This window comes from Dunckerocampus dactyliophorus, chromosome 7 (genome assembly GCF_027744805.1).
Source record: "Dunckerocampus dactyliophorus isolate RoL2022-P2 chromosome 7, RoL_Ddac_1.1, whole genome shotgun sequence".
In the NCBI taxonomy this organism is placed as follows: domain Eukaryota; kingdom Metazoa; phylum Chordata; class Actinopteri; order Syngnathiformes; family Syngnathidae; genus Dunckerocampus; species Dunckerocampus dactyliophorus.
Window position 1 is genome coordinate 20,066,261 of NC_072825.1, and position 15,275 is coordinate 20,081,535.

The window sequence follows — 15,275 nt, forward strand, 5'->3', positions numbered from 1 at the left end:
ACAAAATAAGTTTGTGTTAAAAAGAACGGGTCGTTTTCCATTCGGTTTAATACGGTAAAAAATATTGAATCTGAACAACTGATAAATATTTCGCTGATGTACAAATATTAGGCTGCTCCGTTCTAAAGCGAAGTCAATTCACAACTCTGTGGTGACGTCACTGGAGGACGGGAAGCGATAAGGAATTGCCGCATCAAGCTGGAATCGACGCTCGTCTGTTTTCGCCTCAACTCGGACTTTGTTTATTGTAATATTTTTCCAATAATGTATTAAATATTTTCCAGGTTGGAGCGTAACGTCCAAATATGATAATGGACATTTTGACTGGGAAGAAGGTTCACGTCGTAAAAGTCAATTACGAAGAAGAATGTCTGGGACCGCTAGCTAGCCGACGTTAGCATTGAGGATGGCAGACATTGGGGGACGCTAACGCTGTCAGCCCCTTGCAATGACTCAAAACCCGGGTCTTTTTCTTTTGAAAGCCCCTGTGGAACTATAGCGTGTGCCTTTATCTACCTCCGAACCGCGGTGGTTCTGCTGACAGGATGAGGAACTGTGAGTATCAGCAGATTGACCCGCTGGCTCTGTCGGTATCGCCCGCTTCGGCACAGAACCATACCGACAAGAAAGCAGAACGTCTGCGAAGAAAATGGGAAGTGTTCCCAGGAAAGAACCGATTTTTCTGCGACGGGCGTATCATCTTAGCCAGACAGAGCGGCGTCCTCCCTCTGACCCTGGGTCTTATCATTATCACCTGTGGCCTTTTTTTTGCTTTCGAGTAAGTGGTACCACAATGTTTGTTTGCAATGTATACAGGTACATGTCACTGCAAAAATAAGAGAAACATGTTGTCTTTTTGTAGTTGCCCATTTCTGGTGGAGCATCTAACCGTCTTCATACCAGTGATTGGAGGGGTGCTTTTTGTGTTTGTGGTCTTCTCCTTGCTGAGAACCAGCTTCACAGACCCAGGTATCCTACCCAGGGCCACCCCAGACGAAGCTGCAGACATAGAGAAGCAGATAGGTAAGAAACACGCACCCTCCAGCTCAACACTCACTGTGGGACAGATGGGTAAAAGAGCTTTGCCATATGGGGGATGTGTGTGGGACTTGATTTAACTGCAGACCAAAACCTAATCAGATTACTTGAGCCTCACTATTGAAAAAGTACAACAGCTGCACATTTGTTTTTGGCACATTTATGTAGTCACGTTGTGTGTCTTTGAAGATACCTCAGGATCCTCCACGTATCGCCCTCCTCCACGGACTAAGGAGATCCTCATCAACCAGCAAGTGGTCAAGCTCAAGTACTGCTTTACTTGTAAAATGTTCCGCCCTCCTCGGACCTCACACTGCAGCCTTTGTGACAACTGTGTGGGTAAGGGATGTGGCTAATAAGTTGCTATTTAGAGTACAGTCAAACCTCCAAAGTTGAATGCCCCAAAAGTTGCACGATTTGGCGTTCAACCCAAAAAAATGTTTTTTGTGACGCTACCACAGAAGGGTGTCAGTGTTGCAAAGACTCAAAGTATGATATCAAGTGGTTTTTATATTTAATGTCAACAATGTTAAAAAGCAGGATGCATGAAGTCAGCTGCCTTCAGCAATCCTCGCACCCCTACGGTCTCCTGGGCATGCACATTTATGTGTGCATATTTATTTTATTTGTATTTATTTAGCATTCATTGCATGACCGTTAAAGTTTAAATATGACTTCAAACATTGCCAATACATTTAGTAAAGGTTTAATGATATCCACAGTTTGACTCTGAAACTGATTATTTAAACTCTAATTGAAAAATAATTGGAAGTTTGCCGTCATCACAGAACAGATTGCAGTTTACTGCGGAGGTTCCACTGTATTCTCTCTTCAGTTATTAAGTCTTTTGGAGCAGAAACACTATTGTTGTTATAAAAATGAACTTTGGTGCTTGGATAAATCCAAACCCTCTAACATGTGCATTGATTTTCTTAAAGGTTTTAACTCTTATTGTCGACCTTCTGTAACTACAATGAAATGTTTGGATATTTTGTTCTCAGAGAGGTTCGATCATCACTGCCCATGGGTGGGCAACTGTGTAGGCAAGCGCAATTACCGCTTTTTCTACAGTTTCATCATCTCTCTTTCTTTCCTGACGTCCTTCATATTTGGCTGTGTCATAGCACATATTACCCTGCGTAAGTTCACTCTGCTCAGTTGCCATTAGAGCCATGGAGTAGTATAAAAAATAACTCTGATGTGTATGTCTCTTTCCAGGTTCTCAATCGGGTCAAAGCCTTATCCAATTCATCCAGGAAAGCCCTGCCAGATATCCTTTTTACGTGCCAAGGTTTTTCTTGGATAATCAAACTATTTTGGAAATTGGTGCGATCTTTCCACTGTGTGACTGTGGCAAGAAATAATACACAGTTGTGGAGGCATTCTCCAGTCTAAGCCAGTGCGTAATAGGATCAGTATTAGCACCCTGCAACGCAATGCTTCTAGGGCAGATGGCTTTCAAGTCTCATGTCAGTGTATTGACGTCATCATACATACAGTACTTCCGTTCTCTTCTTAGCGTCAGATTCGAAGGTTTGAAACAAAGGATAGGTAGATTAATTGATTGGTAACATATATGGAACTGATTGCCTTCAAGCAAATGAGGCAAAATGATAAGCACTACCTGGCTGCAACCAGCAAAATTCTCACTGTTGATTCAGGCTCAACTAGTTTGAACACTATGTTGGCAAAGTTCCTCAACACCTTCCATAAAACAAACTCAGGTACGGCTCAACTCCTTCAGGCAGCATTGCGCTTCCAAACAGACACTGGTATGGAAACAGAAGTTCAGAACATTCTTTTGATTGTATGTACTTTATTTATCCCACAGCGGGGAAATTAACTTGTTACAGCAGCAAGCAAGCAAGATACGCAAGTAAAGAGTACAGTGTAAAGAATGCATAGTGACTACAACATGGTTCAGGTGGTGCAGGTGTTGTAGAGCCTGACAGCGGTCGGTATGAAGGACCTGCGGAACCTCTCCTTCTTACACCGTGGGTGTAACAGTCTGCCCAGGGAAACAACAGTGTCATGTAGCGGGTGAGAGGTGTTGTCCATGATGGATGTCAGCTTAGCCAACATCCTTCTCTCCCCCACTTCCTCCACGGAGTCCAGAAGACCGTCCAGGACAGAGCTCGCTCTCCTGATCAGCCTATTGATCCTGCTCCTGTCCCTTTCCGTGCTGCCCCCTCTCCAGCAGCCCACAGCATAGAAGATGGCTGAGGCCACCACAGAGTCATAAAAGGTCCTTAAAAGAGTCCTGCACACACCAAAGGACCTTAGTCTCCTCAGCAGGTGGAGGCAACTCTGGCCCTTCTTGTAGAGGGCGTGGGTGTTGACGGACCAGTCCAGCTTGTTGTTAAGGTGAACACCCAGGAATTTGTAGCTGTCCACCAACTCTATGTCCGCTCCCTGGATGTTCACCGGTGTAAAGTGAGATGTCTTCCTCTGGAAGTTAATGATCATCTCCTTTGTCTTGCTGGTGTTGAGTTGCAGCTGGTTAAGCTCACTCCAGCTGACAAAGTCCCTGATGACCGTCCTGTATTCCAGATCATTCCCCTCTGAAACACAACCAACGATGGTTGTGTCATCGGAGAACTTCTGGATGTGACACTGTGTGGAGTTGTGTGTGTGAAGTCCGAGGTGTAGAGGGTGAAGAGGAAAGGGGAGAGCACCGTACCCTGAGGGGCACCTGTGCTGCAGAGTACCATGTCAGACACACAGTGACGGAGCCTCACATACTGTGGTCTGTTGGTGAGGTAGTCTATAACCCATGCAGTCAGGTGTTGGTCTACTCCCACACTCTCCATCTTCACTCTGAGTAGTGACGGCTGGATGGTGTTGAAGGCACTGGAGAAGTAAAAAAACATGACCCTCACAGCACTCCCGCTGTCCTCCAGGTGTAGCAGTGATCTGTGCAGCAGGTAGATCACTGCGTCGTCCACTCCGATCAAGCTGAGTGCCCACCAGGGGTCGCAGGTGCTGCAGGATAATCCTCTCCATGGTCTTCATCAGGTGAGAGGTCAAGGCAACAGGCCTGAAGTGGGTAGGCTCCTTGGGACGCGATGTCTTTGGGATCGGGACCACACAGGAGGTCTTCCACAGGGCCGGGACTTGCTCATAAACACTAGCACTTGTGAGCACAATGCCACAAATATCCAACACTGGAAAGAGTGACAACAACAATATTAGATGAATCTTTTGTGGACAGTAGTAATTGACCTTGCAAGGTGCAATATCACTTTTAAATTTTTGGTCACATATGTAATGTTGTATAGACAGTTACTGTGTGTAAAATGGCTATTAGAGAATTTTTGTTCTCATTCTCTGGAATTTATTCTGTAGCTAGGTTGAATATACTGTAAATTCCAATGTATGAGCCACACCAGTGCATAAGTTTCACCCACTAAATTTAGAGGAAAAAACAAATTTGGACATACTGTATATAAGCTGCACCAGACTTTAAGCCACACATGACCACATCATAAAAAAACATTATTGTGGCACACATGAGTCCGCGAGGACCAGGCAACTCTTTATTTGACAGGAGCCAATCATGAGCTATGAAAAAACTCACAACAATCTTGTCAACCCATTGGAAATCGCAGGAGGTCATTACTGAATATAACAGTCTGACTCACGGTGTCATCTTACAAAGAATGCTAAAGTCATCACATAGCAACTTAACCCTCAAAAGGTAGCTAGGAAATTACAAGTACCAATAGGAGTTTAAAATGGAAAAAAACAGCTATTTCAACATTTTCCCATAATGCATTTTGTCACAGCAAAGTATTTCACTGGAGGACAAGCGGCATAGAAAATGAATGGAGGCGCTGCAATGCTGCCTCTGTCCACCAGAGGGAGCCCAGAGGGAGGCTGACATCTTTGCAGCACCCTGGCAGGCACCAGTGAATGCTTTGGTTGGACGCAATGCATTATGGAAAAATGTTAAAATAGTTGTTTTTTTTAAAAAAAATTTAAACTTGTATTGGTACTTCTATTGTATATTTTTTTGCTACCTTTTGAATGTTAAGTTGCTGTGTGATGAGTTTAGCGCTCTTTGTAAGATGACACCGTGAGTCAAATTGTTATGACCTCCTGAGATTTCTAATGGGTTGACAAGCTTGTCGTGAGTTCACTGATAGCTTGTGATTGGCTCCTGCCAAAGAAAGAGCTAACGTTTCCTCACTGACTTGCGAGCGGTAGAGTATTTAAACAATCACTAGTAGTTCTGAAGTAAAGGAGATGTCACAAGGTTAGAGTTTAGCTATAAATTAGCCGCACCGCTGTACAAGCCGCAGGGTTCAAGGTTTAAGAAAAACGTAGCGTCGTATACACCGGAAATTACGGTAGTCTTTTTGTTATTTTAGCATACCCTCTAACTCGCTACAAAATTGAAAAAAAATCCAACATCTCCCAGCAAAGTACAACCACGATGATACACACCTATATAATAATAATCTCAGTTTTTTAAAATATGACTGCATGCAAGTGTACCTCATTTTGTGATGTGTTGGTGTGTTATGTATTTCTTAACTGTCCTCGTGCACTGTGGTGGAGCTAGTCATTTGTTTCTTCTCCATCTGGTCTATTCTTGGACTCTCAGGCTTCCATACCTACCTTGTAGCCTCTAATCTCACAACAAATGAGGATGTAAGTAATCTTAACCCCATATAGGTCATGTTAGTATTTCCTGTTTTGTAGAAGTGATGCAATAATGGATGTCCTTTTTCTATGTTCACTTCATAGATTAAGGGCTCATGGTCAAGTAAAAGAGGTGCAGAGGAGTCTGGGAACCCGTACACCTACAACAGTATCCTAGCCAACTGCTGTGTGACGTTATGTGGACCCATGCCTCCAAGGTGGGTAAAATAACCAACTCATAATCTTTGTATGATGTTCCTATAACTTAGCATTACATTGACATAATGTCTTTCTTGTTTTCTGCAGTCTGATTGACAGGAGAGGCTTCCTGCCACCTGAGGAATCCGTCCCTGCTGCTTCTGCCTCAGAGATCGAGCTGCCTTCCTTTGCAGCCAAGAATGACACACACATGGTAGGGTGAACCAAACTGTGGTCCCCCCCCTCCCCGCGTGTCTTGTCGTAGTGTCTTCTCCTCGTGTGCGTGTGTCTGTGTGTTTACACCTTCATTCTCTAAATCTTCAGTCAGGCACGAGTAAACGTGTGAACGTTGAATGAATAAAAAGTCACTGGCTCTACCTAAGAAAGGCACACATTTGATAGATAAGAACTAAACACATCCAATAAAAATAAAAAGTCCTGCTTCACCTTCAGTAGAAACAATAGGAAAATCTAAGACAACTCAACAATTACAAACAGTATGACGGTGAATTAAGGGCAATCTGGAAAAAAAAAGTAAATACTTCCAAGTTTTGAGAAATAAAGAATATTGCAAGAAAAAGTGAATGTCAAGTCCCTAGATGCATCAGTTTTGAGTGTCTCAAGAGAGTCAGATATTAAATGTCCCATATCGTAATTTTTGTTTTTAACAATTTGAAATAAGAAATCCTACAATAGTGTATTTGAAGTGTGCTGCCCAAAATCCAGCCTTGTTGCTGGAATTTGGACAGTTCTAAAGTGTTTATAGTAAGCCCTACTGAGAACACTTTGTTAAGCACACGCCTGTCTCCGACAGTGTGTGTGGGTCCAAGAAGCACTACTGTGCACATTATGCTCTTCTTACATGTACACCGTAACTCTGCACCAGTCCAACATAATAGATGTCATATCACACACACTAACGTAACATTAAGGAGTGGGACAGGAGGACCCAAATGTCAGCAACACTAACATAGCTATACTCACATTTTAAAATCATGCTAGGTTAGTGTTATTTGTTGGAAGAAAAATAGATAATCAAACTTACTGATCCTGTGGGATAGTCACTCCATTTATTATTTTTATTTTAAGATGTGTAGCCTGCTTCTTTTTTTTTTTTTTAATATGCAAAACTCTTTTCTGTGAATTGGTGGGTGTATACACAGAGTGGGTCAGGGCGGCCATGTCCAAGGGGAAGGTTTTCATTTATGATGTGAAAACTTAATAACTTGAGCGCAGCCCGCAAAAGTGGAGCAAACAAGTGAGGGAGATGATTTTTTTTCTGTCTTGGTGTTGATAAACCAACTCTTACTGTCATAAAAACATAACAAAAATTAGTTTTGTATAATTGGGAACCATTAATATTAATCCCTTATGGTTAGATGATGGTGTGAAGCCAACAAGAGATTATTTATTTTTATGTGGTTCTTTCTCAGTAAGCAGTACAAACATTTGCCCAATTTTCTTTAATATTGCAACTTGCAACTTGATTTTCCATTCGAGCATGACCCCAATACTCGTTCAAACACAAGTCGGTCTGCATATAGTCAAATATTGTAGCAGGAGTGATGACTAAGAACTGGTTTCCGTGCAAAATGCGTAAAATAAATGCTTTTGTTCTTTTCTTTTGCTTTGTTTTCTGGAAGTCACATTTCTGGTGTGACTTATCTTAGAAGGGAGAGTCAAAATGCACAGGCAGATTGTGTGTTTGATGTTTCAGTTGTTGAGCTGGTCAGACCGCTACAAACGCACAATGTCTGGCACCTGTCACATTTCTTTATATGCTAATTGACCGATTGTTTGGCTCTTTAGGGAGTCAACATGTTGCTGGGTCTACCTCCTTGCCAATGCTTTGCATAGTTTGCAGTATATACATCTGCACTTTATTGCTCATTTGCTGCTCTGTTGTGCATTATATTATGTACCGTATGTTGTGTGCCTTATTTCTTTAAACACAGGTGCAAGTGTTTTATGTAAATAAACATTATTTTTCTATTTTGGCTATTGGGTCTGTGATGTAAGTTTTTTGTATTTTTGTTTCGGTATTCCCTGTGTACCTGATACACTAAATCAGGGGTGTCCAAGTTTTTCCACCAAGGGCTGCATGATGAAAATGTGAGTCAGAGGGTGCAGGGGCATCTTTTATGTTTTTTAAACCAACCCTGGTAGATAGGCAGAGATTCTTATATTCAAAGAAATAAAACAGCCTGCATCTCAGCTTTGTGTTATTAGTAACAAAAGTGTATTATTAGTATGAACCTTTTCTCCGTACATTGCACGTTTTGCTGTTTTAAAAATGTGTTTTTTTTTCAAAAACTTTCTTGGTGTACATGTTTTCTTGTAATATTATGACTTTATTATCATATAACTTTATAATTGTAATATAACTTTTTCTCAACCTAATTTTACAAAAAAATGTTCCTTTAATTTTCCCGCTTTATGCGATTTTTTTTCCCCCGCTTAATATCATGACTTTACTCTCTTCATATTTTGTCTTCTTGTAAAACTATTCTCTTTTTTCATTTTTCACTGTTATTTTTTTAGTTGTCTTGTTTAGCTGTGTTTTTAGAAACTGCCAAGGGCCAATACAATTTTTTTTTTTTTTTTTTAAACACCCGTAGATTGTAAATGGCCCCCAGGTGGCACTTTGGACACCCCTGCACTAAATGGACCAAAATTTTGGGACACACCTCTATAAATAATGAGAGGTTACTGTAGAGCACTTATGGACAGTTGTATATCAGTATCTCCAGCTTTGTGGGAGTAAGTTAAGAAAGGCCCTTTTCTGTTCCAATTGCACAAAGCAAGGTTAATAAAGACATAGTGGATAGGTTTAGTGTGGAAGAACCTGCCTCAAACAAACTCACACACACTCATGTAGAAAGCCTCACAACATGGAGGCTGTCATAGATGCAGTTTATTTGTTCATATATGTAAAAACATACATCATACCCGCTGTAATTGTTTTTAAAATGAATATACACTGTGTGTGTATGTGTGTATACATATACTGTACATATACATATATACTAGTGTTGTACCTTTTAATGCTCAGTGTTGTGCTGTATCCATTCCACCCCGCCAGGAGGAGAACTGTCAGGATTTTTCTTTGTCCTGCACAGCCTGAAAAGTACGGCTGCATGCAGACTGCGGATGGTAAGAGTCAGGTTGAGTGGGAAGCCAATCACAACTTATCCACAACATTTTGTTTCTTCCATGATGTGCTTCAGTCTTTGGAGCGCCTTGTTTTTGTTTTGTGCAAATCAAGGGTACTATTGGGTGTGATCTTGTGATGGTTTGTCTTGGATGTCTGAACGTGTGAGTGTGCATGTTTCACTACCATTTGGTCTGCACCGCCAAGTGAATGTCTACACACACACCCTGTTGGAACGAGATCACGTTTCGCTCCTTGATATCGTATCCTGTGCTTTGTTGATTTGGATAAAACGTCCCTCCTGTACAGTGCATGCATGGTGATGCAAGTAAACATACATTTGTTTCCCACTTCCCTCAGAGCCACAGTAGGGAAGAGAGGAGGAGTTTCACATCCATCTTCACCGTCTTCCATATGGTTGCATTCTGTGTGCGCTGTCAGCATTTAACCTTTTTCCGTGCGTCTCAATTGAGTGTTTAAAACCAATCTTTTGTCAGTGTGCTCACTTCCCTCATAATCCTGGATGCTTTACAAACTAACCTTTTAAAAGTGTTGTGATGTCACACTAACAGAAGAATGCCGCTTTCCCTGATCCTAACTGTTCTTTTTCTTCACACAGTGCACACAGAGGACTAAGGACGTACTCGAGAGGGTGCTCCACTTCTCTGATTTTCACGGCCTCTGCCTTCCTGGTACCCCCAAAACTACCCCACTGGGCCTGGAGGTTTCCAACTCGGCAGCCGCCGCCCCTGAGTCGTCACTCACACTGGGGTGTTCACGAAAGCCCCCGGTCAAGCCTTGCTCTCTGTTCACTGGGAGCATCACGAGCGACTCGATGCACTCCATCAACCCGGCGTTCCGTTTGGCGTCACCTTCGCCCTCACTTGGTCGCGCCCCATTGATTGTCGGTGGGACACCTGACGTCGGGTTTATCCCGCTACCGTGAGGGTACCCATCTTACTTTGGAGGACTAATAGGGGCTTTCTCACAAGCGCTCCTGTTGTGTTTGTTACTTCCCTATAGAATTTAGTAAAAGCACAATATTAATTTACTGATCAAGACACTCCACACATGCTTTTTACAGAACCACAAGCCATAGAGTCAGGTCAGCTGCAGTGTTTCATTTCCTGCTCACATTTTATGCAAACAAGTCCTCAAATCTGTGAACAAGTCAGCTGGATAGCAGTTATTGACTTACAGTGAAGTGGCAGGTCAGATCAGTGGTTCCCAGCCTTTTTGACCACTTACACATTTGAATATCTTGTCAAATCTCCTGGTGTACGACCCTTTACCTCTACTTGTCACGGTGGTTGGGAACCCCTGCTTTAGCTGGACAACTAGACGTATAGAATTGGAGGTTAAGATGCAGCTTCTTATTTTTTTTTTGGTCATGAAATCTGTAAATATTTTTGTGTTTTTGTCATCTGTGCTGCATGTTATGCGCATTATGGAATCATTGTCCGATGACAAATGTAATTACTTGATAGGTTTGCAGACCGTGTCCTCGTAGGATACGATAATAGGAGGCAGTTTAAACACGGCCAGAATGAGCCATATGTGAATTTGTTCAATTGCAGAGCCCCCGTTTTTGATATTCCACTTGAATGTGACCTGCAAACTCACAAACATGTGTTGTAGTTCAGACTACACACATTACTCAAGGCTTAAGCATGACTCACAACTAGTGGTGGAATTCACAATAACACGATGGTATTTTTCCAACAATATTAATACTAGTCATGATACAGCGATTGCGTGATAATCAATATATTGGCAAAAAAACATTACTTATAGGAAGCCTGGCAAGGGAACTTAAAGGGAACTTAAAAAGTCAGATTTATAATAATGTGACTACAGACTGCGATAATGTCTATTTGATTCAGTAATTGTGTGCTAATCGATATATTGGTGAAAAAGCATCTGTGATAGTTGTCTAACTTAAGGGAAACTTATAGAAACAAATGCTTTGCACATTAAACGTACAAAACATTAGTTACATACAAAAATGAACTTTTTCATGAATCTAAAATCCAATGAAAAGCTTGTAGGTCTAATTACATTTTGTTATTATGACGTATCACCTTATTCCTTTATGCATGCAGTGGTGAAAGGGTGGCAAGGTGATTTGGGGATGGACGTTATATAAAGTGAAATACAGTGGAACCTTGGTTAGCGTCATTCATTCGTTCCAGAAGGACTGACTCTAACCAAAACGCGTGTTAACCAAATCAATTTTTCCCTAAAGAAGTAATGTAAATCCATTTAATCCATTCCAGAAAGCCAAAAATGTTAACACAAAAGACATTTTTATAGTATTACAATTACTTTTATGTGTAGAAAGCAATTCGAAATGCATGTGAATATATATAAATGATAAATGAAAGGTGTAAAAGAACATTTAAGGTTACTTTTACCTTCATGGAAGGTGTGATTCTTGATATAACCGAAAACAGGAAGGTGGCGATGGTTGATCTTGCTGCCACATCTTGTCTTGAACAGTCATGTCTTCAATTAAGGTAAAAATAACCTTAAATGTTCAATCATCCCCTTCATTCGTCATTTATATGCATTTAGAATTGTTTTATGCATGTAAAACTATACTGTAATTGTAAAACTGTAAAACGTGTTTTTTGTTAACATTTTTGAGAGTGAACTGCTGATGATGTCATAGACGGGCGACGTTACTTCTGTCTTTGGTTGCCATTTTGTTAGCTAGTAGGATGCTATCAAGGAACGATGTTTTGTGATGAAAAAAAAAGATGAAGAAAACAGTTGAACTCACGCAGTGTATTAATAACACGAGAAGATGCCCACCATAATGGATGCAAACTGAGGCAAATTGTAGCGTACATTTTCGGACACTAACCGAGGTTCCATTGCATATCATAATGTGACATCAGAATGCGACAGTATCGATATTTGATCTAGTTGTATGAGATATCACGATAATATATCACAATATTGCTAGTTTGTCCTGCTCTACTCTCAACATGGTAGGGCGTTAATTAGAATGTTTGCTATGCTGTTGCATTAAATTTTTATTTAAAAGTCTTAAGTCAAACTCGTGTCAGGCCTCTGGTCCTTGTAAAACGACGTTTATTGGTGAGTCAGTTTCCTGTTCAGCTCTGGTTTCACAGCCTCTGTTTTCTTTGCCTCAGGGTGCAATGACAGCTTGACGTTAAAGTGCAGGTTTCAATTGTTTCACAGCAACTATGTTTTAGGAATGTGATGAGACGACATCGTCACCTGTCATTTTAATGTCTTTTCCTGTTTTGCTGGTTGAAACGTGACCTGGTGAGACTTTAATTATTGCCACTAGGGGGCAGGCTGTGAACTTGCAGTCGAGTTAGACGGCAGCTCTTCAGCTGCAAAAGTAGATCTAAAAGGCCTTTTGGTGTTGTATTCTTTTGTAAGTGGGCATTAATGCGGCACATAGATTTTGACTGTCTGCGTTGTGTAGACAAATACGAGCAGTGCTTGTATGAACAAACATATTAGTGTTTGTAGGATGTCACAGTGGAGCTGTAACGTTCAATAAAACGATGACTTTGCTGACTTCTGTTGCTCCTTTTTTCCCTTTCGCTTCCCTAGAGTCCCTCCTCCCCAACTGTGGTGAGAGTAAATCAGTGATAGTTGGCGTCAAACATCCTTGACAGCTCCTTCATGGAAACAATGAGGAGGCTCATGTTGAGCGCATGTGTTCAGACTGCGTGTGAAGTGTGATCTCACAATGTGGACAGCAGGCGCTCTGAAGCCATACTGGAAGACAGGTGAGGAATGTGTGTGTGTTAGTGAGAACAACTCATCCTCACTGTGGCGTCACCATACAAAAACATTGGGAATATAATAGCAAAGTGTCGCAAATTGCTTTGCTTGGCTCTCTTTATAGCCCTGTGTTTATTCTGTGCCCTGTTAGATTTTTAAGAGACAGCTGAATCTGTAATTACTGAAGGAAATTTGTCTGGAGGCAGAGGAGCATGATGAGCCTTGTGCGTGCGTGTGTGTACTCCAGGTACTCCGCTTTCCTGTCACAGTCCACAAACATGCATGTTAGGTTAATCTGAGACTCTGAAATGTAGTATCCAATTAACCAATTATGGATGAGTTTGCGTCACTTTCATTTGCATTTTGTATTACTTCAGTCTGGGAAGTATATTAAAAGGTGTAGGAGTATGTAGAGCTGGGTTTTAATTTGGGGATTATTAAGAAAAAACATCTCGTAGTTCCATGTTGAAGAATTTTGTGAAAGAACTGCAATGTTACAACAAACACAGTCACAACAGTTTTGATATATTTGTTAAAGTTTTAATATCGCGAGGTAAATATCTTATATTGAAAAGTAAATAGAATAGTAAATTAACATTTATTACCACATAAACACACACAAACAACTGAAAATTGGTACCGTATCGGTTCAAATGTGAACAGTACCCATTGGTAATATTGATATATTTGAGCTCATTTAGCATTTTTTATGCTTAAAAATGCTTAATTTAGGCAAAAAAATATGTTAGATTTTATTAAATATGCATTTTTAAATAATAATAGGCCATATTTAGCCACGAAACGGTATGATTTATTAATTAATTGATTTTTGAAAAGCCGTGTTAGAGTGAAGCCACAAAATTCGAAGCACAAAGTGGTGAGGGACTACTGTACGTTATTTCCTCCGGTAAAGAATGTTTAGAAGCAACTTGAAAATCAACAAGCCACACGTAACGGACTGTGCTCTACTTTGGAGGTCCCACTGTAATTGTCTGTCTAATGTTTTTGCTGTTTTTCTACACCAAACTCATCCAAGCCGTAATTGTCAACTCTCCCGTTTTCCCAAGGAAACGTTTGTATTTTTGCCTTTCTCAGCACCCTCCTGTTCAAACAGTTTTTAGCATTTGAATCATATTTTAACTGTCATGAAAAAATATTATCTCCGGTATTGGCAGAGCAGTACAGCCGTTAAAGTCAGACCCTCAAAATAAAAGCATGCCAGTAAAATAAAACAAGGTTGCAAGGGCATCTCGCCGACTTGCTGTGGCCGAAAGTGAAATGCACACCACAATAGTCAGTCGAGACTTTACACGCAATCACAATTACCCTTATTTTCTGATATTTCCATTATACTCAACCGCAAATGTTGACAGATATGCGCCAAACATGCCTTTATTGAGCTTGCTTTTTTCACGATGGTACAGGCATGCTGGAACATAAACCCTGCTTGATTAACTAAATGATTAGTAACACTTTTGCACATGTAGTATTGGTGCATTACTTAAATAAGAAGTGAATACCTTTTCAGCTTTTTCTCAACTCAGAGGGCACCAACTTTCATGGATTTCTTTCAAATTTAACGTCACAGTTACGACCATTGAAGTTCAAAAGACTCCACGGTAAGCCTTGCCTGTTTGGCAACCAGTACATCACAACCAAACTTGAAACAGATGGCCTGACTTTGGCGCTGTTTCTTGCAGAGGGAAAATGCCAAAACGTCACAAGCTCAGCAGCTGTGTTGTATTCTGAACCAGGGCCCTTCACTGCCAGGAAGAATATCAAATGTTAGCAAGAGGATTGAAAGCTGAGAACGGACAATGTTGTGATTTAACATGGTGGCATGAGTAGACGGTGGCCTTTCGGTGCAGAGTTGTTGTTTGTCAGCCATGCTTTTGTGTGGCCACTGGTGATTATTCGCTTGCTGAAGTGTAACATGCTCTTTAACCTCAACTGGAGTAGCTGCTACAGAAAAGGCCACCCAGTCAGCCAGACCAGTGGCCAGCTTTTGCAATAAGAGGGTGCACTTGAGTTAAAATAAGAGGCCTTTTTTTTGTTTGTTTTTTTTAAACCAAAGAATGGCTTAGATCAGACAGACATTTTGCCCTGGTGGATGGATAAATGCTGAGCTTTGCTGCTTTTCTTCCACAATTTTAAGGGACATGTGGGTACAATGTCACAGCAGACAAAACTTTAGTCACTTTGTTGTGACTGAGCTCAAAACGTTGGTTACAGCTGCACGCTGTAATGAAACCCAGCACAAGAAACATCCCTCTTCTACTTAGTTTTCAGTGACATATTATTATTCATTTCACAAAACGTTTACCACAGTGCTTGCAGTGTGTTGTGGTGTACTACTGCAAGGGATTTTACACCACTACTGGCGCTACAAAACAGTATACAGTAGATCCATGTTATTTGTGGGGGTTACATTCCTAGACCACCTGCAAAACGCATGTAATTGAGATGCCTGTTGTCTTGG

The 15,275-nt window shown here is 41.0% G+C and overlaps 1 protein-coding gene across 2 annotated transcripts; it reads left to right on the forward strand.

Annotated features, from left to right (window-relative positions):
• Positions 1-162: 162 nt before the first annotated feature.
• Positions 163-12,586, forward strand: zdhhc18a (zinc finger DHHC-type palmitoyltransferase 18a). 2 transcript variants are annotated; one of them, XM_054781280.1, is made up of 10 exons: positions 166-778; positions 863-1,023; positions 1,228-1,377; positions 2,040-2,177; positions 2,257-2,308; positions 5,589-5,691; positions 5,788-5,900; positions 5,989-6,094; positions 8,963-9,033; positions 9,651-9,790. In XM_054781280.1, the coding sequence occupies exons 1-9, from the start codon at positions 546-548 to the stop codon at positions 9,002-9,004; spliced, it is 1,098 nt and encodes a 365-aa protein (XP_054637255.1). In that variant the 5' UTR covers positions 166-545; the 3' UTR covers positions 9,005-9,033; positions 9,651-9,790. The 2 variants fall into 2 exon arrangements, with proteins under 2 accessions (XP_054637254.1, XP_054637255.1); XM_054781279.1 differs by lacking the exon at positions 8,963-9,033 and having other exon boundaries at positions 163-778; positions 9,651-12,586.
• The last annotated feature ends 2,689 nt before the right edge of the window (positions 12,587-15,275 follow it).

Bases quoted from the DNA above. Each gene is read 5' to 3' on its own strand.
- zdhhc18a (XM_054781279.1), top strand. From the start codon at position 546: ATGAGGAACTGTGAGTATCAGCAGATTGACCCGCTGGCTCTGTCGGTA. The intron at 1,024-1,227 runs GTAAGAAACACG...GTGTCTTTGAAG, and splicing joins AGACATAGAGAAGCAGATAG to ATACCTCAGGATCCTCCACG. The intron at 2,309-5,588 runs ATATCCTTTTTA...GTCCTCGTGCAC, and splicing joins ATCCAGGAAAGCCCTGCCAG to TGTGGTGGAGCTAGTCATTT.